Source organism: Phycodurus eques, chromosome 2 (assembly GCF_024500275.1).
Source record: "Phycodurus eques isolate BA_2022a chromosome 2, UOR_Pequ_1.1, whole genome shotgun sequence".
Taxonomy (NCBI): domain Eukaryota; kingdom Metazoa; phylum Chordata; class Actinopteri; order Syngnathiformes; family Syngnathidae; genus Phycodurus; species Phycodurus eques.
The window spans coordinates 25,736,368-25,762,707 of NC_084526.1; the positions used below are offsets into that span (position 1 = coordinate 25,736,368).

Genomic DNA, 26,340 nt, shown 5'->3' on the forward strand with positions numbered 1-26,340 from the left:
ATTTTATGCCAAGAATATTGAGTTCAAGTTACCTTCACCTTAAATAGAGTTGTTTATTGACAAAGATGTAGCTATTTCATTAATAATTTATATGAATTTGTTTAATACATATGTTGTATTATGCGGTGTATATATGTTCATTTCACTTTTTGTACAAATACCAAATAAACATGTTCAGTATACAATTGAGTGCCTGTGTCGTTAAAAAAAGTAAACAGTGATACCGAATCCAACCATAAATAATCATTTTTTAATTGAACCACAATAACTTAAGACTAGAACAGTGATATCAGAATCTCAGAGATGACAAAAAGCACCAACGTGCTCAGATGTAAAGAGACTGTACACAAAATACTCCTTTTCAAGTACTGTAACAAATCAGCTAGAAAAGTGTAGTCCAAAACGCTGAAATATCATGAACTATTTCCAAAGTTACAGTATGTTACATAGCAAAGTAGGCTAAACATTCATTGAGCTTGTAAGTAAAAAAAAAACAAAACAAAACAAAAAAAAACTGACACACTACTTAAATGCTTGAACAAGATCAACACCTCTCAAGTGTCTTTTGTGCTTACGAGGGCTCAGACAAACACACGCGATGCGAATGTGACGCGCTTCCATGCTGCACGTCTCCTTCGCTCTCTCAGTGCACATTCAAGCTTTTGGCTTCCACTGAAGAGCCCGATGAATGTTGCATAGAATCCGTGACAAAAACTCTGACATTGGATTGAAGCTGTGCTGGGCGACGCGACTCAACTGCTTGTCCGCCCAACCTATCAAAGGCAGCTGTGAGGTTTCAAAACAATATACAATAGTCTTCTTACATTATCTTTAAACCCCATGTATTTGAATACATTTAACCTCCACGTCAGTTATAATAATACATATAAACAAAGCAGCATATACACTGTTTCCAAACTCCCCTCTAAAATTTCAGATAATCAAAACAGTGTGTGATCAAAGACTGTTACAGGATGGGATGAGGTATAAGGTACAACAAACCTCTAACGTTTTTCTCTCAAACACTCCACGTTTGACTTGGAACAGCAAGCATATTCTATATATACTGTAGTGGCCTTTTCGTATTTTCGCCAACTTCTCTTCAACGGGCCATGTATGCAACAAATCCAACTTATTCACTCATTCTTTTCATTCACGCAGTATTGGTATCGATGAACTGCCGACACTTCTCCTCAAACACTTTGGAAAGAAAGTCGACTCGGAGCCCTCTGTGTTGACAGCCTTTGAGACCAAGAATCAAAGAACATTTGTTACAAAAAAAAAAGTAAGGCATTTTTGTTTGAACTTAGTACAGCACCGAGAGATTTTTGTGCTACGAATGACCGTGAAGGTATTATGGAGTCAGAGCAAGAACTTGTGTGGAGGTAAAAGCGTAATTATTAAACAGAACATGCAGAAGGACATGACAGTAAACATGGAATCAATGTAAGTTCTGTCCAATGATTAGTATATTAGGTCTTTTTCACTTCTTTTTGTGGTCTCATTACTTATATATGTATTTTTTTCCCCAGATGCACTTTTTTTTTGTTTTGCTACAGTCTTTGCTGGCTTCTTTGCTACATCATCATCATGCACATAAAAATAGTCAATCTGAATGAATTTAAAGTGGTGCAATAGTGTCAAGTTTGAAGTGCAGTTGCACACTGGCCAGTAAACCTTTCAGTCTGGGAGGAGATGCAGAGCAGGTGTCGCCACCTGCAGGCCTGCTGGATGCACTGCCGCCTTATGATGCGACTCAATTGGGGGGGAAAGGCGGTATGAGTTGACTGATGGCTGGTGCTGATCGTAATGATGCCTTAAACATTGGCAGGCTGTGTGCTTTTCTTCTGTCTGACGCTGATGTTAAGCTCCTTCACAGAGGAGCCATGGGCCACAGTGGTGAAAACCAAACCAAAACACAAATAAAACAACAGTGCAGCAAAAACGTGTCCTCTGAAACGCATCTGTTTCTTTTATAAATATTTGGGTTGCCTGCACCCAAATTAAGGTGGCTGGATTTTGTGGCATGATGTGAGACTCAAGTTCTCACAGTGAGAGTAGACCATTAGCGTGGACGGTCTTGACGACAGATCGCACGAGTCGCGTCTGGAAGGCGTCACAGGGTGGACTCCAGTGAGGAGTCCAAGATGTCGTCCTGGTGACTGTTGCTGTTGGAGTCACTGTCGTAGCTCGGAGGGCTCGACGACGTCGCTGCCTCCTTCAGCCGCATCAGCATGTTCATCTAATGTAACGTAAAAAATTGCTTTCATCGAGCTGTACGGTGGCGTTTTCTCAGACAATAAGGACTTCATTCCAAATAGACAAATCCACCAAAAGTTAGGCACATGCTGGGCTTTGGGTGAAAATTTCAGAATCAGCCTAAAATGCACTATAACCTTTACAGGTGAACTTATAGTAATTCAACATTCTTTCAACTTTTGAATACACGCTGTTCGATATTTCAGCATTTTTTGCACAATTTGCTGTGAAATTAATTAATTTGCTTTGTTTAACCAGAGGCGGCACGGTGAGCGACTGGTTAGAGCGTCTGCCTCACAGTTCTGAGGAGCGGGGTTCAATCCCCGGCCCCGCCTGTGTGGAGTTTGCATGTTCTCCCCGTGCCTGTGTGGGTTTTCTCCAGGCACTCCGATTTCCTTCCAAAAACATGCATGTAGATAAATTGATGACTCTAAATTGCCCATAGGTGTGAATGTGAGTGCGAATGGTTGTTTGTTTATATGTGCCCTGCGATCGGCTGGCAACCAGTTCAGGGTGTACCCCGCCTCCCCGCCCGATGATAGCTGGGATAGGCTCCAGCAGCCCGCGACCCTAGTGAGGAGAAGCGGCTCAGAAAATGGATGGATGGATGTTTAACCAGGTAAGCCAATTGAGAACAGTTTCTGATTTTCAATTGCTAACCTGGAGGAAATGTAGAGTTCAGTGTCTTGCTCAAGGACACATTGACAGCAGACAGTTGGAGCAGGGATGTGAACCACTGAACTTCGGTCAGCAGACAGCCCACTCTGCCACCTGAGCCACAGCCCTGAGGCAGATGTGCTAACTTCTAGGAAACTAAAGCTGCCTATTGCAAATATATGACAAATAAATTGAACGGATGTGTAGCATTGGGACGTGGGCTGAGCATGTCTGCCTCACACCTATGAGGTGCAGGGTTTGAATCTTGGCTGTGGCTTTCCTAAATGTAGTTTGCATGTTCTCCCATGGTTGCGTGGGTTTTCTCCAGGTACATCTGTTTCCTCCCACATTCCCAAAACATGCATGTTAGGTTAACTGAAGACCGAAATGTCCGTAGTTGTGAGTGTGAATGGTTGTTTGGGATTAACTGGCGACTAGTCCAAGGTAGTATCGGCCGATATTTAGCATTTTATGCTGATCGGCTTTAATGTCATAATTCGCCGATCGGCTCCGCAAAAGACATTTACTCCGCGTCGCCATCGTGTACAGTATATTTGAATCCAAAAGATAGTTTATTTTTAGCCTTGAATCCAAAAGGTAATTTATTTTTAGCCTTGTCGCGTGTCTTTTGACGAAGTATTGTAACTATCTGACCGCCAATAAAGTTATTAAAAAAAATAGTGTGTGGGACAGACAACACGTCATGCCTGGATCAGACTACAAGTCAAAATTGTTCTCAGACAACCGCAATAAAATCTTGTATTCCGATACCACCGCATCCTGTCTTTTACGATCACTGGGTTTTATCTTCTTTATCTTGTCAACGCAAACGCGACCGGGTGCACTTGTTACCATGGCGATGACAACACCAATGGATCGCGCCGTGTGTATTGTAAGAACAAAATGGGGGAAAAAACACATGGTGGTGGCCACCAGTGCTCAGTAGAGGACTTCGAGGCTTGCTTGAGGTATGTTCATGTACGGCTCGCAAGCAGGCAACAAAATGTTATGTAGCCAAGCAAGCTAGTGCTAGCACTAACGGTTGTACGTAAACATGCCAGCGTTTTGTCAAATCATGCTCTAAAGTTTTGCTGTGTGTGAAGTAATTTAATTACAACCAAGTAATTTAATTACAATAAGTTAGCACCCATTATTTCTGTCTTGTTGTATGGTTGGTTTGACCTGACTGATTAGATGACCTGAATAGAGCATACTTTTGAAGATACTCAGTATACAGTACACAAGTATATACAGTAAATGAACAAGTGTTTAAATAGACACATTGCTCCGTTTTGTGACTGGATCAGTGATCGGTTCTTGTTTTTTTTTTTTAAACTCGGTGATCGGCCCCAAAAATCTTGATCATTTAAAGCCTAGTCCAAGGTGCGCCGCGCCTTTGGTTTAATGTCAGCTGGGAAAGGCTCCAGCTCACCCGTGACCCAAAGGAGGAGAAATGTATCACAATTAAAGTTTCTCAGCCATCCATTTTCTGTACCACTTATCCTCACTAGGGTCATGGGCACGCTGAAGCCTAGGTGTCACAGCTATCTGACAGCCTGAACTGGTCGTCAGCCAATCGCAGGGCACATATAAACAAACAACCATTCGCAGCTACGGGCAATTTAGAGTCTTCAATCAACCTACCACGCATGTTTTTGGGATGTGGGAGGAAACCGGAGTGCCCGGAGAAAACCCGCGCAGACACGGGGAGTACATGCAAACTCCACACAGGCGGGGCCGAGATTTGAACCCTGGTCCTCAGAACTGTGAGGCAGATGTGCTAACCAGTCTTAGACCGTTCCACCGTTAACACATTGAAGCATCAATAAATAACATTTTGTTTGGTCATAAGCAGAAAATCGATTGCTCTTCTTGCCCACATGCGAGGGCATTAAGGTACATTTATTGCGCCATTTGGTTTTTCACTTCAATCAAACGGCAGTGTATCTGAAGATCGCTCGTAACTTAAATTTTGGCTTGCAACAGAAACCAAAAACAAACAACAAACAAATACATAAATAAAGGAACCTAAAAACTAAGTTGGAGCACTCATAAATGAAGGTACCTTGTACGAAAGCTGGTTGTTTTAGACAGGATTATGAAAAAATATTTTTTCACCAGCTACAGTATAGTTACTGTAAATTCCCAATTAAGCTCCAACCTTTGATTTTGTAAATTCATGGTTTATTTCCATACATTCCTGTTAATTCCCATGAAAATTTTCCAACTTAAAAAATTCCCAGAATTTTGCAACCCTACCCACCAGTGGGTCTGGGTCACTGTCGCTCTGAGGCGGCTCTTTCCGGACACCTTCTCTTGGGGCCGAGTAGCCATCAAATCCCACGTCCTCTGGGCGCAGCTGCAGCAGCGGGGGCCAATCAGCTGGAGCGGGCGTAGCCGACCACGGGTAGGTGTCAGTCACCCAGGTGGCCGGGTCCTCCCACGCAGCCCGCCGGCCGTACAACTGTACAAAGGACGAGCACAAAGCAGAATTTTTTGGATATGGAAAAGGAGTGTTATTTGTTTTTTATATATATATATATATATATATCAAGGATGCACAATGTGAGTGATTTATGTTCATTCAGCTAGAAATGGTTTATTTGCATTATGTATTTATTTTTTTTCTTGGACGAAGTTGTGGATGATGACAGAATGATTACACTGACCCAACAAACAACTGTACATTAAGGAACACGTAACGAACGGGAACTATTTACTGCACAACCTGAGCCCGTGAGGCATTTTGGGACGCCGTCAACTTCACCAAAGCTACAGAATAATCAACCTACAATCCATTAATTGCACGCTTTACATGGCAGGTTAATATGACAGTATATTTCTGTTTTTAATGTGGAAATAAACAAGCAATAGCAATCATAAACTCGAATATTTAGAACCTTTCTAACACTTTTTACTAAGGAGATTAACAAGAATAATGGTGAAACAGTGCACTTCCTAGCATTTTTATTTCATGAAACTCTGACTGTGGGTTGTATTATGAACAACAGCCTCTCGGGCATGTTTGCTATATTCCAAGTAAGTTTGTAAGTTGGTATTGCCCATTTAAACTAATTATGCAAACCCAAAGAGCCTCTGTTTGCCTTGTTCAATTTATCACCACTGCAACAGCAACGCACATTGTCGTGAATGTGTAATTTGACTCTGATTACTTGTCTAGACATAGCAACGAGCTCGAATAATTGTTACTCTAAAAAGTGGTCATATTAGAGTGACTGCAATCACTGGTGTGTTACCTGTAATCCCTCTCGAACAGCCTCCAGCATGTAGGGAATGATGGAGTAATTCCAGAGATCAGTGAACCAAACTCTTGATCCCTCCACATCAATAGGACAAGACAGGAAGAGACGAGGACCTGTCCAAAACATAGACACAGACATAAACCGCCGGTTACCTCTACCTTCTTTTTCCATTTGATTAATGAGTCAAGCTCTTACCTATGGTCACGTCTGAGGAGCTGTGTGTCTCCAAAAAACGGTTGAGATGGTGCCACACCCTCGGGATCCAGTCAATGATCTTCACCACCTCCATGTTGCGCGTTCGACTGCCGATTTCCATCTCAATCAGCTTCCTCCGTAGGAAGCGACCCAGGAAGCCTTTGACTGGCTCTGTGTGGTTGGCGCACAGCACCCACCTGATGAAAAGATCATTTTAAGTCAAACTCTACATGTCTTGCGGAACAATTGTGTATTTACTGGTCAACGTGTCAGTCTGAGTTAAAGTTTACTTGAAGTTGTGGTGAAGCTGCAAGTTGGGCGCAGATGAGGTAGCTTGACTCATGGTGCCGATAATATATGGGCTGTAGGGGGACATAATGCACGTCAGTAAGATCTTCAAGGCATGTCAACTTCCCAAGTTATACTTGTGCCAGCATGTTTTGGGGGAAGTAGGAACCAATGAAAACACAACAAGGACATACTATCAGGTATATCTGCACAATCTAATTACTTAATTAGATTGTGCATCAAATTTGATTTACAAAGACAAATTCTCCATTTTGACTACACGGTTAGAGATATTAATTTAGGTGCAGGTTGATTATTGTGATTGTAGTTACAGTGCATGACACTGAAAGGTGTTTCTAATATTTTGGTTACCTGATCTTATGAAACAAGAGGGACTGCATCACTATGGCAGAATCTTTATAGCGGCGTGCACAAATGTGTAGTTCAGTGTAACCAACCTGTGGTCGTGGCTGCTGTTGAAGACGCCGTTGAAGATCTCGCCCAAGGAGCTGACGTGGTGCAAGTTGTCCAGGATGACCACTAGAGGGCTCTCAACGTCCACCACCCCGCTGCACTGCTCAACTAATCCTGACAGATACTGCCGAAGCTCCTACAGGGAGGCCGCGTTTCAGATGATATACCATTTAGCTTTTCAAAGTCCTATGTGTCTTGGTATGAGTGCATAATAAATAAGTGCAATAATGTACATGTTAAATGTTTGTGTGTTCACCTTGCTGGATTTGTGGTCCACGTTGAAAGTGACAACAGCATGAGGGGTTAAAGGTCGGCCCTCTAGAAGCAGGAAGTGTCGAGACAGCTGATTGGCCAGATATGTCTTTCCTGTCCCGCTGGGCCCTGACAGGATGACCCGCCGGTGCTCCCTCAGCAGGGAGACGTAGCGCTGCAGCATCGGCTTTGGGATGAGGGTGTCAAACACCAGCGAGTCCACGCTGTCACTGCTCACGCCTACAGACACAGACACAAATGTGGGTCAAAGGAGATCACTGCAAATGTGTAAAACAACTTCATGTTTCACACATATCTTGTTCTCGCTGGCTGGATTCACACTACATTTTCAAGTGAAAGAATTAGGATTTGTTTTTGTTCTCAATTTTATATGCGTTATGTCAACATCGCCTCTAACAACATAAATAAACATTAACGGAACACCCAATGCAAATCTAAACTACAGTGAAAGCATAAACAATGAGAAGTGGTCTAAATAGGCTAATTTAGAGGTGTGTTAATCAATAAATGTGGAGGGTGCGCTCATTAAACTCAATGGGAGGGGGCTATTTCTATTATTTATTAATTTAAACAATTTAAAGTATTTATTTGTTTATTTTTGCATAATTTGGGCTTCCAGCTCATTAAAAAAATAAATTAAAAAAAAAAAAAAAAAAAAAAAAAAGGAATTCAAAAAATTAGAATACTGTGAAGAAATCATCCCAAATTTTGCAGGTCATAATTTTTTTAGAGTGAGTGTCAGACACTAATCATCTACTAAACTCAAAGCACCTTCACAGGTTTCCCCAGGTGTCATTAAATTGGTTTAGTTTGGTTCAATTGTCTCAGTTGGGCTCAATATGGGGAAGACTGCAGACTTGGTAACTGGCCTGAAGACCATCATTGATACCCTCCATAGGATGAGTAAGCCACAAATGTTCATAGCTAAGGAGGCTGGCTGTTCACAGAGTGCTGTGTCCAAGCATATCAATGGAAAGTATAGTGGAAGGACATAATGTGGCAGAAGATGTACCAGCAAAAGAGATGACTGTGGGCTTCAGTGGATTATCAAACGGAGAAGATTCAAGAATCTAGCAGAGATCCAGAAAAGGTTGAATGAGGCGGGAGTCACAGCTTCAAAAACCACCACATTCAGAAGACGCGCCCGGGGGATGGTCTACAACTGTCGGGTTCCTCGGGTCAAGAAGGACTGGACTGTTGGTCAGTGGTCCAAGGTCCTCTTTTCCCATGAAAGCAAAGTGTGCCTTTCATTCGGGAATCAAGGTACAAGGGTTTGGAGGAAGATGGATGAAGAACAGAACCTAAGCAGGTTGAGATCCAGTGTGAAATAGCCACAGTGAGCCATGATTTGGGGTGCAATGTCCAGTGCAGGTGTTGGTAAACTCTGCTTTCTTAAATCCAAGGTCACCGCAACAGTCCACACGAATGTTTTAGAGGACTTCATGATTCCTTTTGGTGAGGATCTGAATGGAGATGCAGATTTCACCTTCCAGTGGGACCTGGCCCCTGCCCATACCGCCAGAAGCACCAAAACCTGGTTTGATGCCCATGCCATCACAGTGCTCGACTGGCCAGCCAACTCGCCGGCTCTAAACCCCATTGAGAATCTCTGGGGTACTACCAAGAGGAAAACAAAGAACTGACAGCAAGCATCAAGGAAATCTGGGCTTCCGTAACTCCCAGGCAATGCCACAGGCTGATTGCCTCAATGCCACGGCGCATCCAGGCAGTGATCAAAGCAAAGGGATTGCCAACCAAGTATAGATTAACATGGCGTTTTGAAAGTACCATATTTTGATTGATTTAATGTGACCCTCATTTATTTTTTCTTCTTCTACAAAACACTTTAAACGTACAAGAATAGACAGTCAAAAAAAAATTGATATAGGCATTAAATCTGAACTTGGCAGTTGGATCTTCAGTCTAAATCCAGCCTCTGTGTGATTAACAGAAGGCTAGATAAGGCTACATATGTAAAGTGCAGATTGTTTTTTTTCCGACAGTGCGCTTTGATACCTTTGAGCTGGATGTTAATGGTGTTGCTGTCTCCCACCAGGTAGCCACAAGGTAGCAGCTCGGGGGTGTGGGCGGCGCTGGGGCTCCGGGGCCGGTGGATTTCTCCAATGTTGTATCCCTCCACGCTGTCTGAACTTAGGCCCAGCTGGCTTCCCGGGTCCACATGGGTGATATATTCCTAGTAGACAGAGGATAGTAATTAAAGCAAATGATTTTCCAAGTGCACAGTATGTACTGTAATTATGCTAACAGTCATTGCTTTTGATGTTGTTGCTTACCTTGAAAAGGCGCCGAACCACTCCATCCAACACATCCCATTTGGTCTTACCACTGACACCGATGCACCCAATCAGAAAGCTAGAAGACTGAGCCTCCTACCATTGAGAAAGACCCATAGTGATTTGAAGACCAAAATGCCAACAGCAGCAGCTCTGCGAGTGAATTTTCCACAGATGTCTTACCTGCCCCCACAAACCGTCCTCGTCAAGGCTGACAACGATCTTTACACGACGACCCTCCTTCCTCATTATCCCTTCTCCACCTGTGTCATCCAACAGCATGTCTGACAGGAACAAAGCAAACGCTGAATTAAAATTCAGATCTCCCATTTTGTCATCTCAAGCCCAGCTAGATTGTTCAATCAATGGGCAATCTATACTCACTCGCCAACTGATCCGATAACATCAAAAGCATAAAAAAAAATGCCCTTACAAATAGTGCTCATTTTTGAGTGACACTGTCATATTCATTTTACGTTTTCTTGTTGTCGTAGTTTACATAAAAATCAATCATTATTATTATATTTGAGAAAATACTGATTTATTTTGTATTGTTTCTTGTGTAGGATCTCTAAGATTGGTTTACTACAGATTTTCTCAACCAGGGTTCTGTGGACCCCTAGTGGTCTGTGGTGTAATTGCAAGGGGTCAGTGAAAATAAAATACCTCTTTAAAATGATACTATGAAACTCATAGAGATAGGATGACTTTACTCAAAGGTGACGGAGACCTTTATCTACCGAAACTACAGAGGGTATTACTGTGTGAAAAACGTTATTCATTGCATTTTAACAAGCTGTCTTGCCCCCATTTGCAATGTTTAAGTCAAGGGGACGCGGACCCGAAAAAGGTTGAGAGCCACTGGTCTATGCGATCTACGATCTTTGAGTGATATAAGTGATATATCACTCAAAGGCCAGGAATGTTTAATTCATCCATCCATTTTCTATACTGTTTATTCTGTTAAGGGACGCGAGGAGCTGCAGCATATCCCAGGCAAAAGGCGGACTCGATACTGCCTGCACAGAAATCAGGCGAGTAAACCCCTTCACAATCAGTGGCCAGGATTGTTGAATGTTTGTTGAAAAAATTTGCCACATGACAACAGAAACCTAATTATTTCCATCCATTATGTGTACCGCTTGTACGGATTAGGGGTGTTCACAACTGGAGCGTCTCCCAGCTGACTTTGGGCAATAACAACCATTGACATTTACACTCATGGACAATTTAGTCTTCAGTTAACATGCATGTTTTTGGAATGTGGGAGGAAGTCAGAGTACGTGAGAAAACATGCAAACTCCACACAGAAGTTCCGATAGAGATTAACGTCAGTTCTCCTGACTGTGAGGCAGACATGTTAATCAGTATTTTACCGTGCTGTGAGATTTAAAATGTGCCTCTGTTCCGCTTTCTGTAAAAGATTTGACCAGGTTCTAGGACAAGAGCCATGTCATACCCAGACTGGTGGACTCGCTGGTGGCAAGGTTCAGGGTGTGCTGTGAGATTCCCACATTGGGTCCCGGGGCCTGGCTGTGTGTGTGATGGGGAGGCGAGGAGGAGATGGAGGCTTGAGACCCCGTCCTGCTTCCTTGATTCTCCAGCTTCAAGCGGTCATTCTCCACCTTCAGCTTTTCAATCTCCAGCTGTAAAGACACACGAATAGACAAGTGGAACGTGGACATGGATGTCTGGTGATGAGAGATTTCTGCATGTCTGTGTCCTCAAACCTGCATACGGTTCATGGCCTCCCGTAGCTGGTCGAGCTGATGGGCGGAGCTGAGCGCTTCCAAACGAATATCTGTCAGTTTCATCTCCTTCTCCCTGAGCTCGCTCCGCAACTGCATCACTGTCTCCGCCTCACTGTCCAAACACTCCGATAATCTGCGAATGCATAAATCAACAAGACGCTTCAGGCACATGAGATGCAGTCGACCAGTGATTCTCAAAGGGTGCTACGCAAGCTCCCTTTAGTGATGCGCAAAACAATCACTGCTACAATCACTGCTGAAGTTCAGTCTTAATTTCAATTTTTCATGACATTTACATTCAATCTTTAAAATCAGTTAAAAAAAAAAAAACACTTATATCCAGTAGGTAAATTGCTTTTTATTGAAAGGTGCCCTTCCATCACTGCTTTCTACTGTTTTATGCATAACATAGGTCAAAATGAGTCGATGACCTGATTTAAGTTTATACGGTTTGTCATCCATCCATCCATCCATTTTCTGAGCCGCTTCTCCTTACTAGGGTTGCGGGCGTGCTGGAGCCTATCCCAGCTGTCATCGGGCAGGAGGCGGGGTACACCCTGAACTGGTTGCCAGCCAACCGCAGGGCACATACAAACAAACAACCATTCGCACTCACATTCACACCTACGGGCAATTTAGAGTTGTCAATCAACCTACCATGCATGTTTTTGGGATGTGGTAGGAAACCGGAGTGCCCGGAGAAAACCCATGCAGGCACGGGGAGAACATGCAAACTCCACACAGGCGGGGCCAGGATTGAACCCCGCTCCTCAGAACTGTGAGGCAGACGCTCTAACCAGTCGCCAACCGTGCCGCCTACAGGTTTGTCAATTGAATGCAAAATATTTTTGTGTTTTTATTATTCTTCAAGTTCCTGCCGACTTTATGTTTGCAACCCGGCCACTTATCTCAGGAAAACTGGCCGAGTGACAACATGGTTGTGTCTCGCAAAGCTTAAACTTTACGTCACCTGCCAAACTCTGATGAGCTGAGGAATAAATGGCTTCAATTTATTTTGGAAGAAATTTATGAGCATTTAGTTACCAGAACTGTGGTGGCTTTCTGGCCCATTTAGTGGTGGATGACTTCATAAACAGAAGCTTTCACATACTGGTGGAGGTGCATTTCCGGGTTTGGAGCAAGCGAGCCAGCTGGACAGCTACCGCTAAGCCATGCAAAACACAGCATATAAAAGCATATATGTGTTGTGTTTTACAACAATACTTAACTATATTCATAATGTTGACTGTAACGGTGGATTAAATGGCAAAGCTTGCAGTCACTGGCGCCAAAATGTGCTCGAGAGAAGTGATTGAATGGGACCTGCCTTTCAAAATATCATCCTCTTTTCACCCATGTTCCCTCCTCTTTGGGGTTGTGAGTAGTGGACGCTTGGTGAAATCTGCTTCGTGATGATAGAAATAAACCACATCGAATGAGCCAAACGCGAGGTCACAATAAACGCTTGGCCGCCACAAGTCACAAGAAGCCGTGATATCGCCAAGGACCAATCAGTGCGAAGCTGTTTTCTATAATTACACTGAGAAGATGAGCGATTCAAAACTTATTTACATATCGCATATTAATGAGAAATCTGTCTGTCTCATCTGCCAGGTGAAAAAGACCTGCTTTGATTGCTTGATAGACGACATTCTGGGAAGTTTCAACCCAAATTATCTTGCAAACCCGATGAAAGGACTTCCGAGATTATAAAAATAAATACATAAATAAATAAATGATGGAAGGGGACCTTTAACTTTTATGTGGAATATATTCTAATTAAATATTTATTTATTATTTGTTTTGTTTTTTTCCGGGTACTCCGGTTTCCTCCCACATCCCCCAAAACATGCATGGTAGGTTAATTGAAGACTCTAAATTGCCCGTAGGTGTGAATGGTTGTTTGTTTATATGTGCCCTGCAATTGGCTGGCGCCGGGTTCAGGGTGTACCCTGCCTCTCGCCTGAAGATAGCTGGGATAGGCTCCAGCACGCCCGCGCTGCTAGTGAGGATAAGTGGTACAGAAAATGGATGGATGGATGAAATAATTATTTACAACGTAAGTAAATGTTTTGCCCTATATTTAAGCAGAGTGTTAATGTTCAAACTGTGCAGAATGTTATAGTGGCTTATAATAACATTAAATACACTTTTTCGGAATAAAACCACTGTCTAATTTTCCATGAACACTTAGGCTACTGTATTCTAATGTTGGTCATGATGGTGGTACCTGGAGGGTTATGTTTTATTTTCTTTTGGGTGGTATTCGGTGGAAAAAGTTTCACAATCATTGTAGTAGATTAGATATTTATAAAGAACAAACAGGTGTATTGTACATACAGCGAGTTGGAGTGTGTGTTCCTGAGCATGTGGTTGGTAGCGGTGGTGCTGTTGTGAGGCAGTTTAGGGGAGGAGGGCAGCGAAGAATCGGTCATCTCTTCAATGTCCGAGTGAGATGAAGCTGATTTGGGAGATTTCTTCTTGCTGAACGCCTGCTTGAAGGAGCTTCGCAACTGCAGGTAAAAAAAAGAAGCATAAAAAGACAGAGACATAAAGATTCTGTTCAAGGTTTGGAAACACTCCAAAAACAGAAGGGAGGAGGTGCAGGGTCATGCCAGGAGAAGCAGTGGGAATTGGCTGTGAAAAACTGCAAGTTAGTCAGAGAGAAATGTGATTTTTCTCCAAATATTATTAACTGGGAAGGTTTGGTTGACATTCAAATGAGTTTATAATTAAATGAACTACGGCGAAAGATGATGGTGGATAGTTCTATTGCATCCCTGCTGACCGCCAGAAGGCGGTGCTGAAAGCACTGTATATTCTCTCCAGGTTAGAGGTTGGCCTCCATCTTCTCCAGTGGTGTGTGTGGCTGCGAGAGACAAATATGCTTTGGTTGACAATAGCGCAGTGGGGTGCTGCGACCTGGTGTCGTCGTTGCTCATGGGGACGCTGCGAGCCCCGGCGTGTGACTTCTGCTTAGAGCTGCATGGATTGTGCCTGCCTTTTGGTGCCCCTGGCAGATGCAGAGCTGCAGTGGGTATCACTCGAGGCTGCGTTCTTGCCCGCCATTCCCCCGGCAAGACGTGTCAGTGTGTTGCACGCATTGTCAGTCAGCCCTCCATGCCTGAGATTGCACATGGATGGTGGGGGTGTCTCTTTATGCCCTAACTTCGCTCATATTTTGGTCAGCCTGTGCAGCATGTGTGTTATGCACCTCCATCTGGGCGGGTGGGTACAGGCAAGAGGTATTGTGTTCTGTGAGAGCTCATGAGATTTTGATTTCCTGCTGCGGCAGGCGTCCGTTCACCTGTGCAGCTTTTTCACTGTGGTGTTGTGTGCTGAGCAGCGTTTGTCACACTGGATCGTGGATGCCGTTCACCATTCATGTCAGGTGTCGAACCACCCCCTGCCATCGGGTGTGAGTTGTCTCTCTATCGGGAGTACTGCCACATGTTGGGCTACCCTTTGGGGTGTATCCCTGGAGGATATATACAGTGGGTACGGAAAGTATTCAGACCCCCTTAAATTTTTCAGACCCTTTACTGTGACACTCATATATTTAACTCGGGTGATGTCCATTTCTTCTGATCATCCTTGAGATGATTCTACTACTTCAATGGAGTCCAGCTGTGTTTGATTATACTGATTGGACTTAATTAGGAAAGCCACACACCTGTCTATATAAGACCTTACAGCTCACAGTGCATGTCAGAGCAAATGAGAATCATGAGGTCAAAGGAACTGCCTGAAGAGCTCAGAGATAGAATTGTGGCGACGCACAGATCTGGCCAAGGTTACAAATAAAATTCTGCTGCACTTAAGGTTCCTAAGAGCACAGTGGCCTCCATAATCTTGAAATGGAAGACGTTTGGAACGACCAGAACCGTTCCAAGAGCTGGCCGTCCGGCCAAACTGAGCAATCGGGGGAGAAGAGCTTTGGTGAGAGAGGTAAAGAAGAACCCAAAGATTGCTGTGGCTGAGCTCCAGAGATGCAGTCAGGAGATGGGAGAAAGTTGTAGAAAGTCAACCATCACTGCAGCCCTCCACCATTCGATGCTTTATGGCAGAGTGGCCGGACGGAAGACTTTCCTCAGTGCAAAACACATGAAAGCCTGCATGGAGTTTGTTAAAAAAACTAAACTGAAGGACTCCAAAATGGTGAGAAATAAGATTCTCTGGTCTTATGAGACCAAGATAGAACCTTTTGGCCTTAATTCTAATTGGTATGTGTGGAGAAAACCAGTCACTGCTTATCACCTGTCCAATACAGTCCCAACAGTGAACCATGGTGCTGGCAGCATCAAGCTGTGGGGGTGTTTTTCAGCTGCAGGGACTGGGAGATTGGTTTAGAGAAGATGAATGCGGTCAAATACAGGGATCTCCTGGACGAAATCCTTCTCCAGAGTGCTCAGGACCTCAGACTGGGCCGAAGCTTCACCTTCCAACAAGACAATGACCCTCAGCACACAGCTAAAATAATGAATGAGTGGCTTCAGAACAACTCTGTGACTGTTCTTGAATAACCCAGCCAGAGCCCTGACTTAAACCCAATTGAGCATCTCTGGAGAGACCTCAAAATGGCTGTCCACCAACGTTCACCATCCAACCTGACCGAACTGGAGAAGATCTGCAAGGAGGAATGGCAGAGGATCCCCAAATTTGCTTGTTGCATCATTCCCAAAAAGACTCATGGCTGTATTAGCTCAAAAGGGTGCTCCGACTAAATACTGAGCAAAGGGTCTGAATACTGATGGCTGTGTGATATTTCAGTTTTCCTTTTTCAATAAATCTGCAAAAATTTCAACAATTCAGTTTGTTTCTGTCAATATGGGATGCTGTGTGTACATTAATGAGGAAATAATGAACTTAAATGATTTAAGCAAGTGGCTGCAATATAACAAAGAGTGACAAATTTAAGTGGGTCTGAATACTTTCCGTGTCCACTGTATATACCGCTGCCTCGTGTTCAATGCTTGGCACACTTGCCGGAATCTACGTTGTGTGTGTTGACACTCCCCATTCACTGTGCGTGGCTCTTGGGGCCGATGGCTTTTTAGTAAGGTTTGTGTCTGGAATTCCTCATGACTTTGCTGGTATTAGTCATTCACTGCTTTCAGCATCACCTTCTGGTGGTCAGCAGGAATGAAAAAGTTGGAAACTTACATATATAACTACGGTTCTATGAATCCCGAATGAACGCCAGAGTGCTCTGTCACTCGGAATCCTCATGTTCACGTGGGAAGATTCTGTAGGAAGTGAGCCCCGTATGAGACCGGAACTGGTCACCGGGGCGTAACACGTGACTTTTTTGGTATGCACACTCGAACTGCACATGCGTGAAGAAAATATTCAGTGCTTGCAGCACCGCCTTCTGGCGGTCATTCGGAATTCATAGAACCGTAATTACATATATAACGTTTGTTTTATATCTTTGGAACAGGTTTGTGGTAAGTGGAAAATCACCCTGGGATACTTTCAGTATACTCTCACTTACATACATATTTTTTTATTCAGGAGCACTGTATTGCATATTCTGGGCTATCACGTGTATTTACAAGTGGCTTTAAAAAGAACTGAATCACGTTGAGCTCCTCCCTTGGGAGTAATTGGGTAACCTGATAATTTCACAAACAGAAAGGAAAAATAGAAGAACATTTGTTCATGGGTTTCCGTTTGCACAAGATTTTGGAATGTGGCTGTAGAAATTTTTGTCCACTCATCCAGTTCTTCCACACCAAACTCATTTAAGCCTGCTTTTACGGAGGTTGCTTTGTTCACTGGGAATTATTCTGTTATATGTCCGAACTTCTTCCGACTTGTACGATGAGTCTGGGCATCTATTTTTTACTCATGCTGTGTGTAATTTGATTAGTTCTCAAGGACTCTTAGTACACCAATGAGATAAGATAATTTTTAGAGCGTGGCCAAGTATTTCAGGGTGCTTATGTTTTCCTTTAAAAGCGCTCCGAGTCCTACAAGAGGAGTGTGAGTAAGAGAGGCAGTGCCGAGGAGAGAAAAATACTGAAAGGAAGTAGCAGTGGGCAACGGGAGAAAAACCAAATAGGTTCGTAACCTAAAAAGGGGGTTAAGCTTCATTTACAACCCCAATTCCAATGAAGTTGGGATGTGGTGTTGAACATAAATAAAAACAGAATACAATGATTTGCAAATCATGTGCAACCTATATTTAATTGAATACACTACAAAGATATTTCATGTTCAAACTGACAAACTTTATTGTTTTTAGCAAATAATCATTAACATAGAATTTTATGGCTTCAACACGTTCCAAAAAAGCTGGGACAAGGTCACTGTTTATCACTGTGTTACATCACCTTTTCTTTTAACAACATTCAATAAACGTTTGGGAACTGAGGACACTAATTGTTGAAGCTTTGGAGGTGGAATTCTTTCCCATTCTTGCTTGATGTACAGCTACAGCTGTTCAACAGTCCGGGGTCTCTGTTGTTGTATTTTACACTTCATAATGTGCCACACATTTTCAATGGGAGACAGGTCTGAACTGCAAGCAGGCCAGTCTAGTACCCGCACTCTTTTACTACGAAGCCACGGTGTTGTAACACATGCAGAATGTGATTTGGCATTGTCTTGCTGAAATAAGCAGGGGAGTCCATGAAAAAGACATTGCTTGGATGGCAGCATATGTTTCTCCAAAACCTGTATGTATCTTTCCGTATTGGCACTAACCCAGCCCCATACCATCACAGATACTGGCTTTTGAACTTTGCGTCCATAACAGTCCGGATGGTTCTTTTCCTCTTTGGCCCGGAGGACACCACGTCCACGATTTCCAAAAACAATATGAAATGTGGACTCGTCGGACCACAGAACACTTTTTCACTTTGCATCAGCCGGCGGCGTTTCTGGGTGTTGTTGATAAATTGCTTTTGTTTTGCATAGTAGAGTTTCAAGTTGCACTTACATATGTAGCGCCGAACTGTATTTACTGACATTGGTTTTCTGAAGTGTTCTTGAGCCCATGTGGTGATATCATTTACACATAGATGTTGGTTTTTGATGCAGTGCCACCTGAAGGATCAAAGGTCACGGGCATTCAATGTTGGTTTTCGGCCTTGCCGCTCACATGCAGTGATTTCTCCAGATTCTCTGAACCTTTTGATGATGTTATGTACCGTAGATGATGTAATCCCTAAATTCCTTGCAATTGTACATTGAGGAACATTCTCCTTAAACTGTTCGACTATTTTCTCACGCACTTGTTCACAAAGAGGTGAACCTCCCCCCATCTTTGCTTGTGAATGACTGAGCAATTCAGGGAAGCTCCTTTTATACCCAATCATGGCACCCACCTGTTCCCAATTAGCCTGTTCACCTGTGGGATGTTCCAAACAGGTGTTTGATGATCATTCCTCAACTTTCTCAGTCTTTTTTGCCACCTGTCCCAGCTTTTGTGGAACGCGTTGAAAAATAAAATTCCAAGTTAACGATTATTTGCTAAAAACAATAAAGTTGATCAGTTTGAACATTAAATATCTTGTCTTTGTAGTGTATTCGATTAAATATAGGTTGAACATAAATTGCAAATCATTGTATTCTGTTTTTATTTATGTTTAACACAATGTCCCAACTTCATTGGAATTGGGGTTGTAGTTATCAGGGTGCACTAATCTTACCTCATAGACCTGCCACATGAAGCGAAGCAAATGAAGACAGAGAGACAAAACAGCACAGGTTCACATGGGTGTGCGAGTGTTAATGTGTTATGGAGAGATAAACATTCAACCACTGGTCAAGTCCAAAGCAGATTGGACTTTCTGGCAACTGCAATGCCGACGCTACCAATCGTGACATTGGGGGTCTGTAAACACCATTAACTCTGACACACCCTAATTAGCATCTCACACACATACACACACAATTCATGAGCACCTGCATGGTGGAACCCCCAGCAAGGTCTCAGCTAAGCTTATTACACAGACATACGGGGGTTGTTTATTATCATAGCCATCTAAAGCAGGAAACCTGAAACAAGCTCTCATCTTTTAACACCAGCACAAAGCACCACAAAGCTCCACCTACAGTTCTACAACATTATGATCAGGCTCTGACCACACAGGCAGCTAACAACACATACAGTGTGATGACAGAAAGGACATATTAGAAGTTGCATACGTCATCGTCTCGGACTTGTCCTCCAGTGCACAAAAATGTCTTCAAGTAACAAAGAAGGACAAATTATTGACTGAAGCCAAACTCGTCATTGTATAAATACTGCTTACAATGAATTACTGACAGAGAAACTACATTAGATGCATTGTCATTTGCAAATAGACATGCAGATTAAGTCAGTTGAAAACTTTTTTCACGTCTACAGAGGTTTTTTTTATTACAACCTGTAGTAGTTCTGAATAATTCTTCTTCAAACTGCATTATAGCCACCAAAATGATGTGGAAAATAAATCATGTAAGCTGAACATTTAGAAGACCAAATGACCAAAATAATCAAAAATCTAATAGTCCTTAGATGCGTCACCTTTTCCCCAGTATAAGACGTCTGAAGAGGAAAGCCAAACATGCAAGCCATGACACACAAAGACAATAATAATTTACATTTTTTTTTAAAAACATGATATGTATGGTGGGCTGCTTGTATACTTCTGACACTTGGGCTCTTTAAATGTATATATTCCTTTGTCTTACCCAATTCTTCTTGTTTTTCTTCTTATTTTTAGCATCTGCGTCCATGTTGGAACCTACGCTGGAATGGCTGGTAGCACTGGCCACACTGCTGACACTGTCTGAAGAGTGTTGTCTCCTGATTCGCAGGTCTGGTTGGTGTTGCTGTTGATGCTGCTGCTGGTAGTGAAGGCTGCCATTACTGCCAGCTGAAGGAGGGCAAGTATATCAATTAAAAGTGTGTCCCTTTTGGGGTTGTGAAAAGAAAATGTATTTTTTATATTTTTTAAACCGAAATATAACAAGAGCCTGTGTGTACCTGTCCTGTCCATTTTAGGCGTGAGCTCAGGGGTGTTTATGACGCCACTGATGGCTGCCTGAGCGACAGCGTTCTGCTTTTTCAGCAGCTCAATCGTCTTTCTCAGATCATTCAACTCAGAATCCTGACACATGAAAAAGGAAATGTGGATCAGATCAACAAATCTGCATATTTAAACTAATCTTTTCTCACCTTTTGCTCAGCAGTCAAGGTGAGACTCTTCAACCTAATGGTCATGTTGCCCAAACTCTGCTCAAATGCCGCCACCAGGTGAGCCTGCAGGACATCAACAAATTACAGCTCTCATGTCAGATCTAAAACACCCATTTATAAAAAGATATAATCATCTGAATGCATTTTTTTTGCACATCTACTTCAGGTATATGAATTGTCTTATGACCAGACTTGTTGGTTAGTTGGTAGGATGATGTGAAAAAAACCCAACTGGAGCACTGATCTGGAAAGTGCCAATTAAAGTTGAGTATGGATTGGATACAACATTTTTTAAAATTCTTTTTACATTCCCATTCCTTTCCTGGTGAAACAGGAATCAATATTAAGGACAAAATGCCTATACTGTATGTACAAGAGTGTGAGAAGCATGATCAAGGAAGTTGGAGTCAGAACTGATCCCACCCAATTGTATGACCGTGGACTATGTGGAAATTAGTACATGCCGCCATAAAATAGTGATTATCAAATAAATGCGATTAAAAAGGGGAATGCTTGTTCAGTATTTGTGACAACATGGCGTGAAACCAGTTTGTATGTATTTGTAATGCTGTTGGTAAAATGCATGGTTTAATTGGTTCGTAATTCAAGAGAGATGCAGCAGTTCTTCCCTTCATCAGTAGGATCTTGCTCAGTTTTTATTAGTGTTGAAAGGCCACTGTTTGTAATAACTTTGTTGGTTTACATTCAGGAATATTCTCTTGCTTGAGGTGTATCAGTAGATTTGGGTGAAGGTGAGAGTACCTTAAGGAAAACTGAAAAGGTGTGTGTCTGTCTGTAAGACCAGAGTAAGGTGTTGACTGACGTGTGATTCAAGATGAGAGTGCTGAAAACAAAGATGTTCTTCGAGTCTGGGCTTCGGGGCATCAAGGTGTGTTCAGAAAATGTGTAACCCGCCTGTGGGTCGGTGGTGTGAAATCATACATTTTAACAAAGACCCTCCTTTAAGACCCCGCACTCTAGCCTGAAGAAGCCACTCACACATAACACTGCATTCTAGCTGCTTTCATTCACATGCGCATGCACGCACGCATACAGAGTCTTCAGCTGTAAATCTCCAGGGCACATCTGGGCCAGCCTCACAGTAGTGTGCTAAGACACGACTCTGCTGTAATCTAAGACCTTTGTCTTCGCTGCACATCTCTCATTCACAGTTAAACCACCGACGTGCACTGGCTCAGGCAGCAGATAAGCGGTGAAGCATGGAAAGACTTGTGCAATATAAGCTGTAAAGGGTGGATCACGGATCGTGCCTGGAGATGTTCAACGATTTTTTGATGGCTCCAACAGATGTCAAATTGCATGTTCTGTGAGTAAAAGTACATTTCTTCAAGATCAGATGAATGTCATTGATAAAGATCACATTCTTGCTACATTTCGCTACATGAGAGGGGCAGCATTTTGATAAACGCATCTTCTATAATGCTTTTCCACACTAATAACCTATAAACAACAAATATATTAATAAATCGATTTTTTACATTAATACCTGACTTACCAGCAGTCAAAACTGAGTATGACTATCTTTGCAAAATTAATTCTGTGCCTGAGCAAATCTAAAACACTAAGTGACAAATAAAAAATGGCTTGCTAATCATATTATTGGTAATATTTAGGTTGCGGCACATCAAACGAGACGAGTGTGGATGTATTGTGCTTTTGCACGTTCACTCACGTTGGCACTCAACTGTGTTGTTAGGGCGGAAACTTTCTCCTGGGAGGCATCCAGCTCCCGGCGTAACTTGCGAATCTGAGAACATGGAAAGAAAAATCACAAACATAAAAAACACAGACATAAAAGCGGACCTACCTACTGTAGCTCATAAAAAATGCAATTTGCACACACACGGACACGTCTAAAACTACTGTGGTGACAAATGACAGGGGCTCCCAGAGTGAAGCTGTGATACATGCAGAGATGAAACACAGCAAAAGTACAAATGTGCCTGTTGTGGTCTACACAGGTGTTCAGACAGGACCAAGACCCTGTTACATGGTTGGTCGTGATGTAGACATGGAGCTGTGCAACAGCATTCAACTGTGAAAATGCCTCCAAATGTTCCAACAAGTCCAACTATTAAATATGGCAAATTAAAGAGTGGAGAAAAGAGAGTTTGATTTACCTCTGACTGAGACTTCTCCTCATTCTGTGAAATGAGATGATAAGAAAAAGAGAGAATCATTATGGGTTGTTCTTACTGAATTCAAACTTGAAAAGACGCCAAGATCACATGTCCTGTTCTAGATTACACGTTAACACCTTTATAAACTCCAGACTGTGTGGTGTACAATATCTGGAAAGCAGAGCTTTAGTCCTGAAGGCATTTTACTGACATATCTCTGTACAAGAGTGTGTCCTATTGTTACCATCGTGAAAATACTAAGAAAGACTAAAAACAGTAGAAGCTCACATGTAAACAACACACCCTACTGCTTTTCACCAAAACAAAGACACATGTAACACCCATATTTACTGTACAGGACACACGCATCTAGAAGGAGAATTACTGTCTCTTAACCTCATTGGAGCTATTCTTAATGTTTCTTCTGCCTTCACAAAGTCTAGATATTCAAAGCATACAGCTTTCAACATTCTTTAGAACTCTGAGCAGAAAGAGATAGACTCAGTTGGATATTGATTTAATCCACCCAAAGCGAAAAAATAAGTTAAAGTGGAAAAGCACATTGGAATATACAACTTTTTCTTTTTTTTTTAAGGTAAACACAGTCAGTCATGTGACCCTATAAATGGTTGGCCAACATGCTATATGTAATACAGCGATTCAATTTGATCTGATATAATCTTGATTCAATTGTACAATGCTTTCAAAGGATGTACAGTTAAATCATGAAGTTTGATGAGGAAGTAAATATAGATTTTGAGGGAAGAGAAACAACCGCAAGTTCAATAAATGAAAATGTATGTAAATTATGGGTTGAATTTTCCTGGGGCATTGCTCAAAACCAGCGTTTTTCATTTTTCACAAGACTTAACACACAACAGAGCAAATCTGGTATTTGGTTTCCACATTGCCCAGTAAAGTGATATCTCTCAATCACATGGAAAGCCTTAACAAACCAAAGAGAATTGTTGTGCTTCATGATTTTTTTTTTTCCTTTGCCAACAGTCACCTACTATGACATTTAAAAATTCCTGTGAGTCTGGTTGTGTAAAGTTCAGTGAGCACACGCGCATGCAAGCACATACAAAGCTCTGTCAATCAAGCACACATGATGAGCTGCTCCTCAGTCCAAAACACAGCAGCCTGTCTGTCAAGGAGTCACACACTACGTGACGTGCGCTTCACAAATGAACACACCTATGACCTAAAACATCCCGACAAGTTCACACGGCAACATTTGATAAGCTTGTCAAATACAAAACATCCGATAAACATTTCAGACTCAAGCTCATCGACTCAAAAAACCTCTTCTGTTCTTATGCCTCCAAGAGAGCTCAAACTATTAAATGAAATATCACTGCAGCCTCCTCCTCTTCTCATCCCTACCGTTAGTTGAAAAAATGTGACAGTCCCTGTGGGGGGTAAGGTTGTCATCATTACGCTTCCAGTCTGATTTCACTGCCGAACCTCTGGCTTCAGGGACAGAACCCAAACAGACTATCTGGGTGTTTGTGTGCTACACCTGCCCAGGTGAGTAAACCAGTGCGCAGAAGGAGGAGGAGGTGGGGCTAACTGGCGGAGCTATAACTCTGATTGGCCATTGTGTAAATGTAGGTGGTCCCAAACAAGTGTGTGGGTGTTAGAGGCTGTGGCTGGATTAAGTGAATAACAAATACACACACACATTATTTCATAATTTTGAAAGCAAAAGACAAAACACGTTGGTCTGGTTTTAACATTAACTGCTTAGTGCACTAAGCAATTCATGGTGACAGTGAGTCACTAGTTCAATAATTGACTGGAGAGACAAAAAATATTCAAAGGTTAAAGACTTTTTTAATATTAGAGCGACAGCCAAGAATTGTGCTCAACTCTTAAAAGTAAATCTGTCCAATTATTTGTCCAAATAAACTAAGATGCTGCCGATCCATGAGCAAAGGTTCCTTTTTCAAAACAAAAGCAACTACAGTGACCTTTGGTGGGAAGAATTACTAATTTACCCCAAAACTGTGATACATGGTTTGTATACTCACCGTGGAGTACATGGAGGAGGTGCTGGAGACCAGAGAGAGGGATGAGCCATGAACTGGAGAGACATGAAAAACAAATAAAAGTAAGCACAAACGTACACAGAACACATGATTCCAAGCAGACTCCAACTTAAAATGAGCCCAACCAACAGTGATCCTCCCCACTCCGCAGTTCCTCCAGCCTGCCCCAGCACAAGTCACGTTCCCCTGACCATAAAAGATTAAAGATAAAACTCCTACACAGCGCAAGCAGTGGCACAGCCTTGGCACTACTCAGCTAATGACTCAGCTGCTAATCACACATCAAAGTTTCAGCCCACGGACCGACCTCCTCCTGCTCGGAAGCCGATTAGACGGAACCGGGGGTGATGTCATCGGCCGTACCAAGACGCCAGGCCGGGCCCATTGGATTCAATCATTAACCTCTCAGTCACCAACGCAATATTAATCTTGATTCGCACTTCACGACAAAGAGCACTGGATGTAAACAAGATAAGCATGTATGTTATGTTCTGGGCCTACCTTATTTAACCACATGGTTATTGTTTACTGGCCTTGCATGGTTTAGTTCTTACACGACAGAGAACCCAAACACAGAAAATAATAAATTGCCAATACTGAAGTGCTATATTTTGACTTTTTTTATTGTGCGACTGGAGCCAAGTGGGCCTGTCAATATTGACCAAGCAAGGTTGCACTCTGAAAATATATTTTCGCCACAGTGTCAGATACAGGTTTTTACACTCCCAACACACACCGACACATAAGAAAATAAATAAGTCTCACCACTGAGAAAGACAGCACCTGAGGAAAATTTTTTATAATTCCAGTATAGGACAACACTTCCACATGTATAGCTCTTGAGGTAAATATAGAAAAGGCTTTTATAATAATAATAGGGTCATCAGCCTGGGGGGTATGTATTTGTGTGGAGATTTAGGTAACTGTGTTGCGGGGTTGCATACAAAAAGCATGGTATTAGGTAGATGAGGGGACTTTTGTCTTGTCAATCTATCCATCAGAAATTCCTAGTAATCTGTCTACAGACCTAACCGCACATCCTGACACACAAAGAGAGAAAGCTACGTTTCTTGTATCTCATCTGGTCTCTCACGCCTCTCACTGTGATCCTTGTACAACGTTGTAATTAGAAAAGGAAGAGGAAACTACACTGCCCAAGCAACAATTACAAACCATTTTCTCTAGATGAATGTTAATTAATAATTGCACACTCATTTCCTTACGATAGTTACCTTCTGAAGTGGCTGATATACTGCACTTGAAAGTTGCAATATTAATAGTACTACTTTTAACATGCCTTGCCATCTGTTCCTAAAACCCAGTCTGTTATCTAATTTCAAATAAAGTCAAACTGCAGTCTTGTAAATTCAGTATCTTATCTGAAGTGTATTTTTTATTTTGTTTTAAATTTGATCTGGGAAAGTGCTGCTCATCATAGGTTTACAGAATGTTTTAAAGCTTAAATACCAGCCACTGAAGTCAACGATGCACCATTTTATGATAT

General features: G+C 42.3%; 1 protein-coding gene across 3 annotated transcripts in view; it reads right to left on the reverse strand.

The window, feature by feature from the left end:
- Positions 1-40: 40 nt before the first annotated feature.
- The window catches only part of nav2a (neuron navigator 2a), a 112,436-nt gene continuing 86,136 nt past the window's right edge, over positions 41-26,340 (reverse strand). For 2 of the 3 annotated variants that reach the window (XM_061670107.1, XM_061670108.1), the window contains 21 exons: positions 24,819-24,871; positions 22,786-22,809; positions 22,338-22,412; positions 20,624-20,707; positions 20,432-20,555; positions 20,137-20,321; positions 19,970-19,990; positions 19,609-19,647; positions 13,795-13,967; positions 11,434-11,587; positions 11,163-11,349; positions 9,887-9,987; positions 9,704-9,799; positions 9,426-9,603; positions 7,393-7,628; positions 7,121-7,272; positions 6,665-6,736; positions 6,375-6,571; positions 6,174-6,292; positions 5,180-5,380; positions 41-2,242 (listed from right to left, as the gene is read on the reverse strand). In XM_061670107.1, coding sequence (XP_061526091.1) covers positions 2,117-2,242; positions 5,180-5,380; positions 6,174-6,292; positions 6,375-6,571; positions 6,665-6,736; positions 7,121-7,272; positions 7,393-7,628; positions 9,426-9,603; positions 9,704-9,799; positions 9,887-9,987; positions 11,163-11,349; positions 11,434-11,587; positions 13,795-13,967; positions 19,609-19,647; positions 19,970-19,990; positions 20,137-20,321; positions 20,432-20,555; positions 20,624-20,707; positions 22,338-22,412; positions 22,786-22,809; positions 24,819-24,871 — 2,597 coding nt within the window. In that variant the 3' untranslated portion in view covers positions 41-2,116. The remainder of the gene's footprint in view (positions 2,243-5,179; positions 5,381-6,173; positions 6,293-6,374; positions 6,572-6,664; positions 6,737-7,120; positions 7,273-7,392; positions 7,629-9,425; positions 9,604-9,703; positions 9,800-9,886; positions 9,988-11,162; positions 11,350-11,433; positions 11,588-13,794; positions 13,968-19,608; positions 19,648-19,969; positions 19,991-20,136; positions 20,322-20,431; positions 20,556-20,623; positions 20,708-22,337; positions 22,413-22,785; positions 22,810-24,818; positions 24,872-26,340) is intronic. The other variant, XM_061670109.1, reaches the window with a different exon arrangement.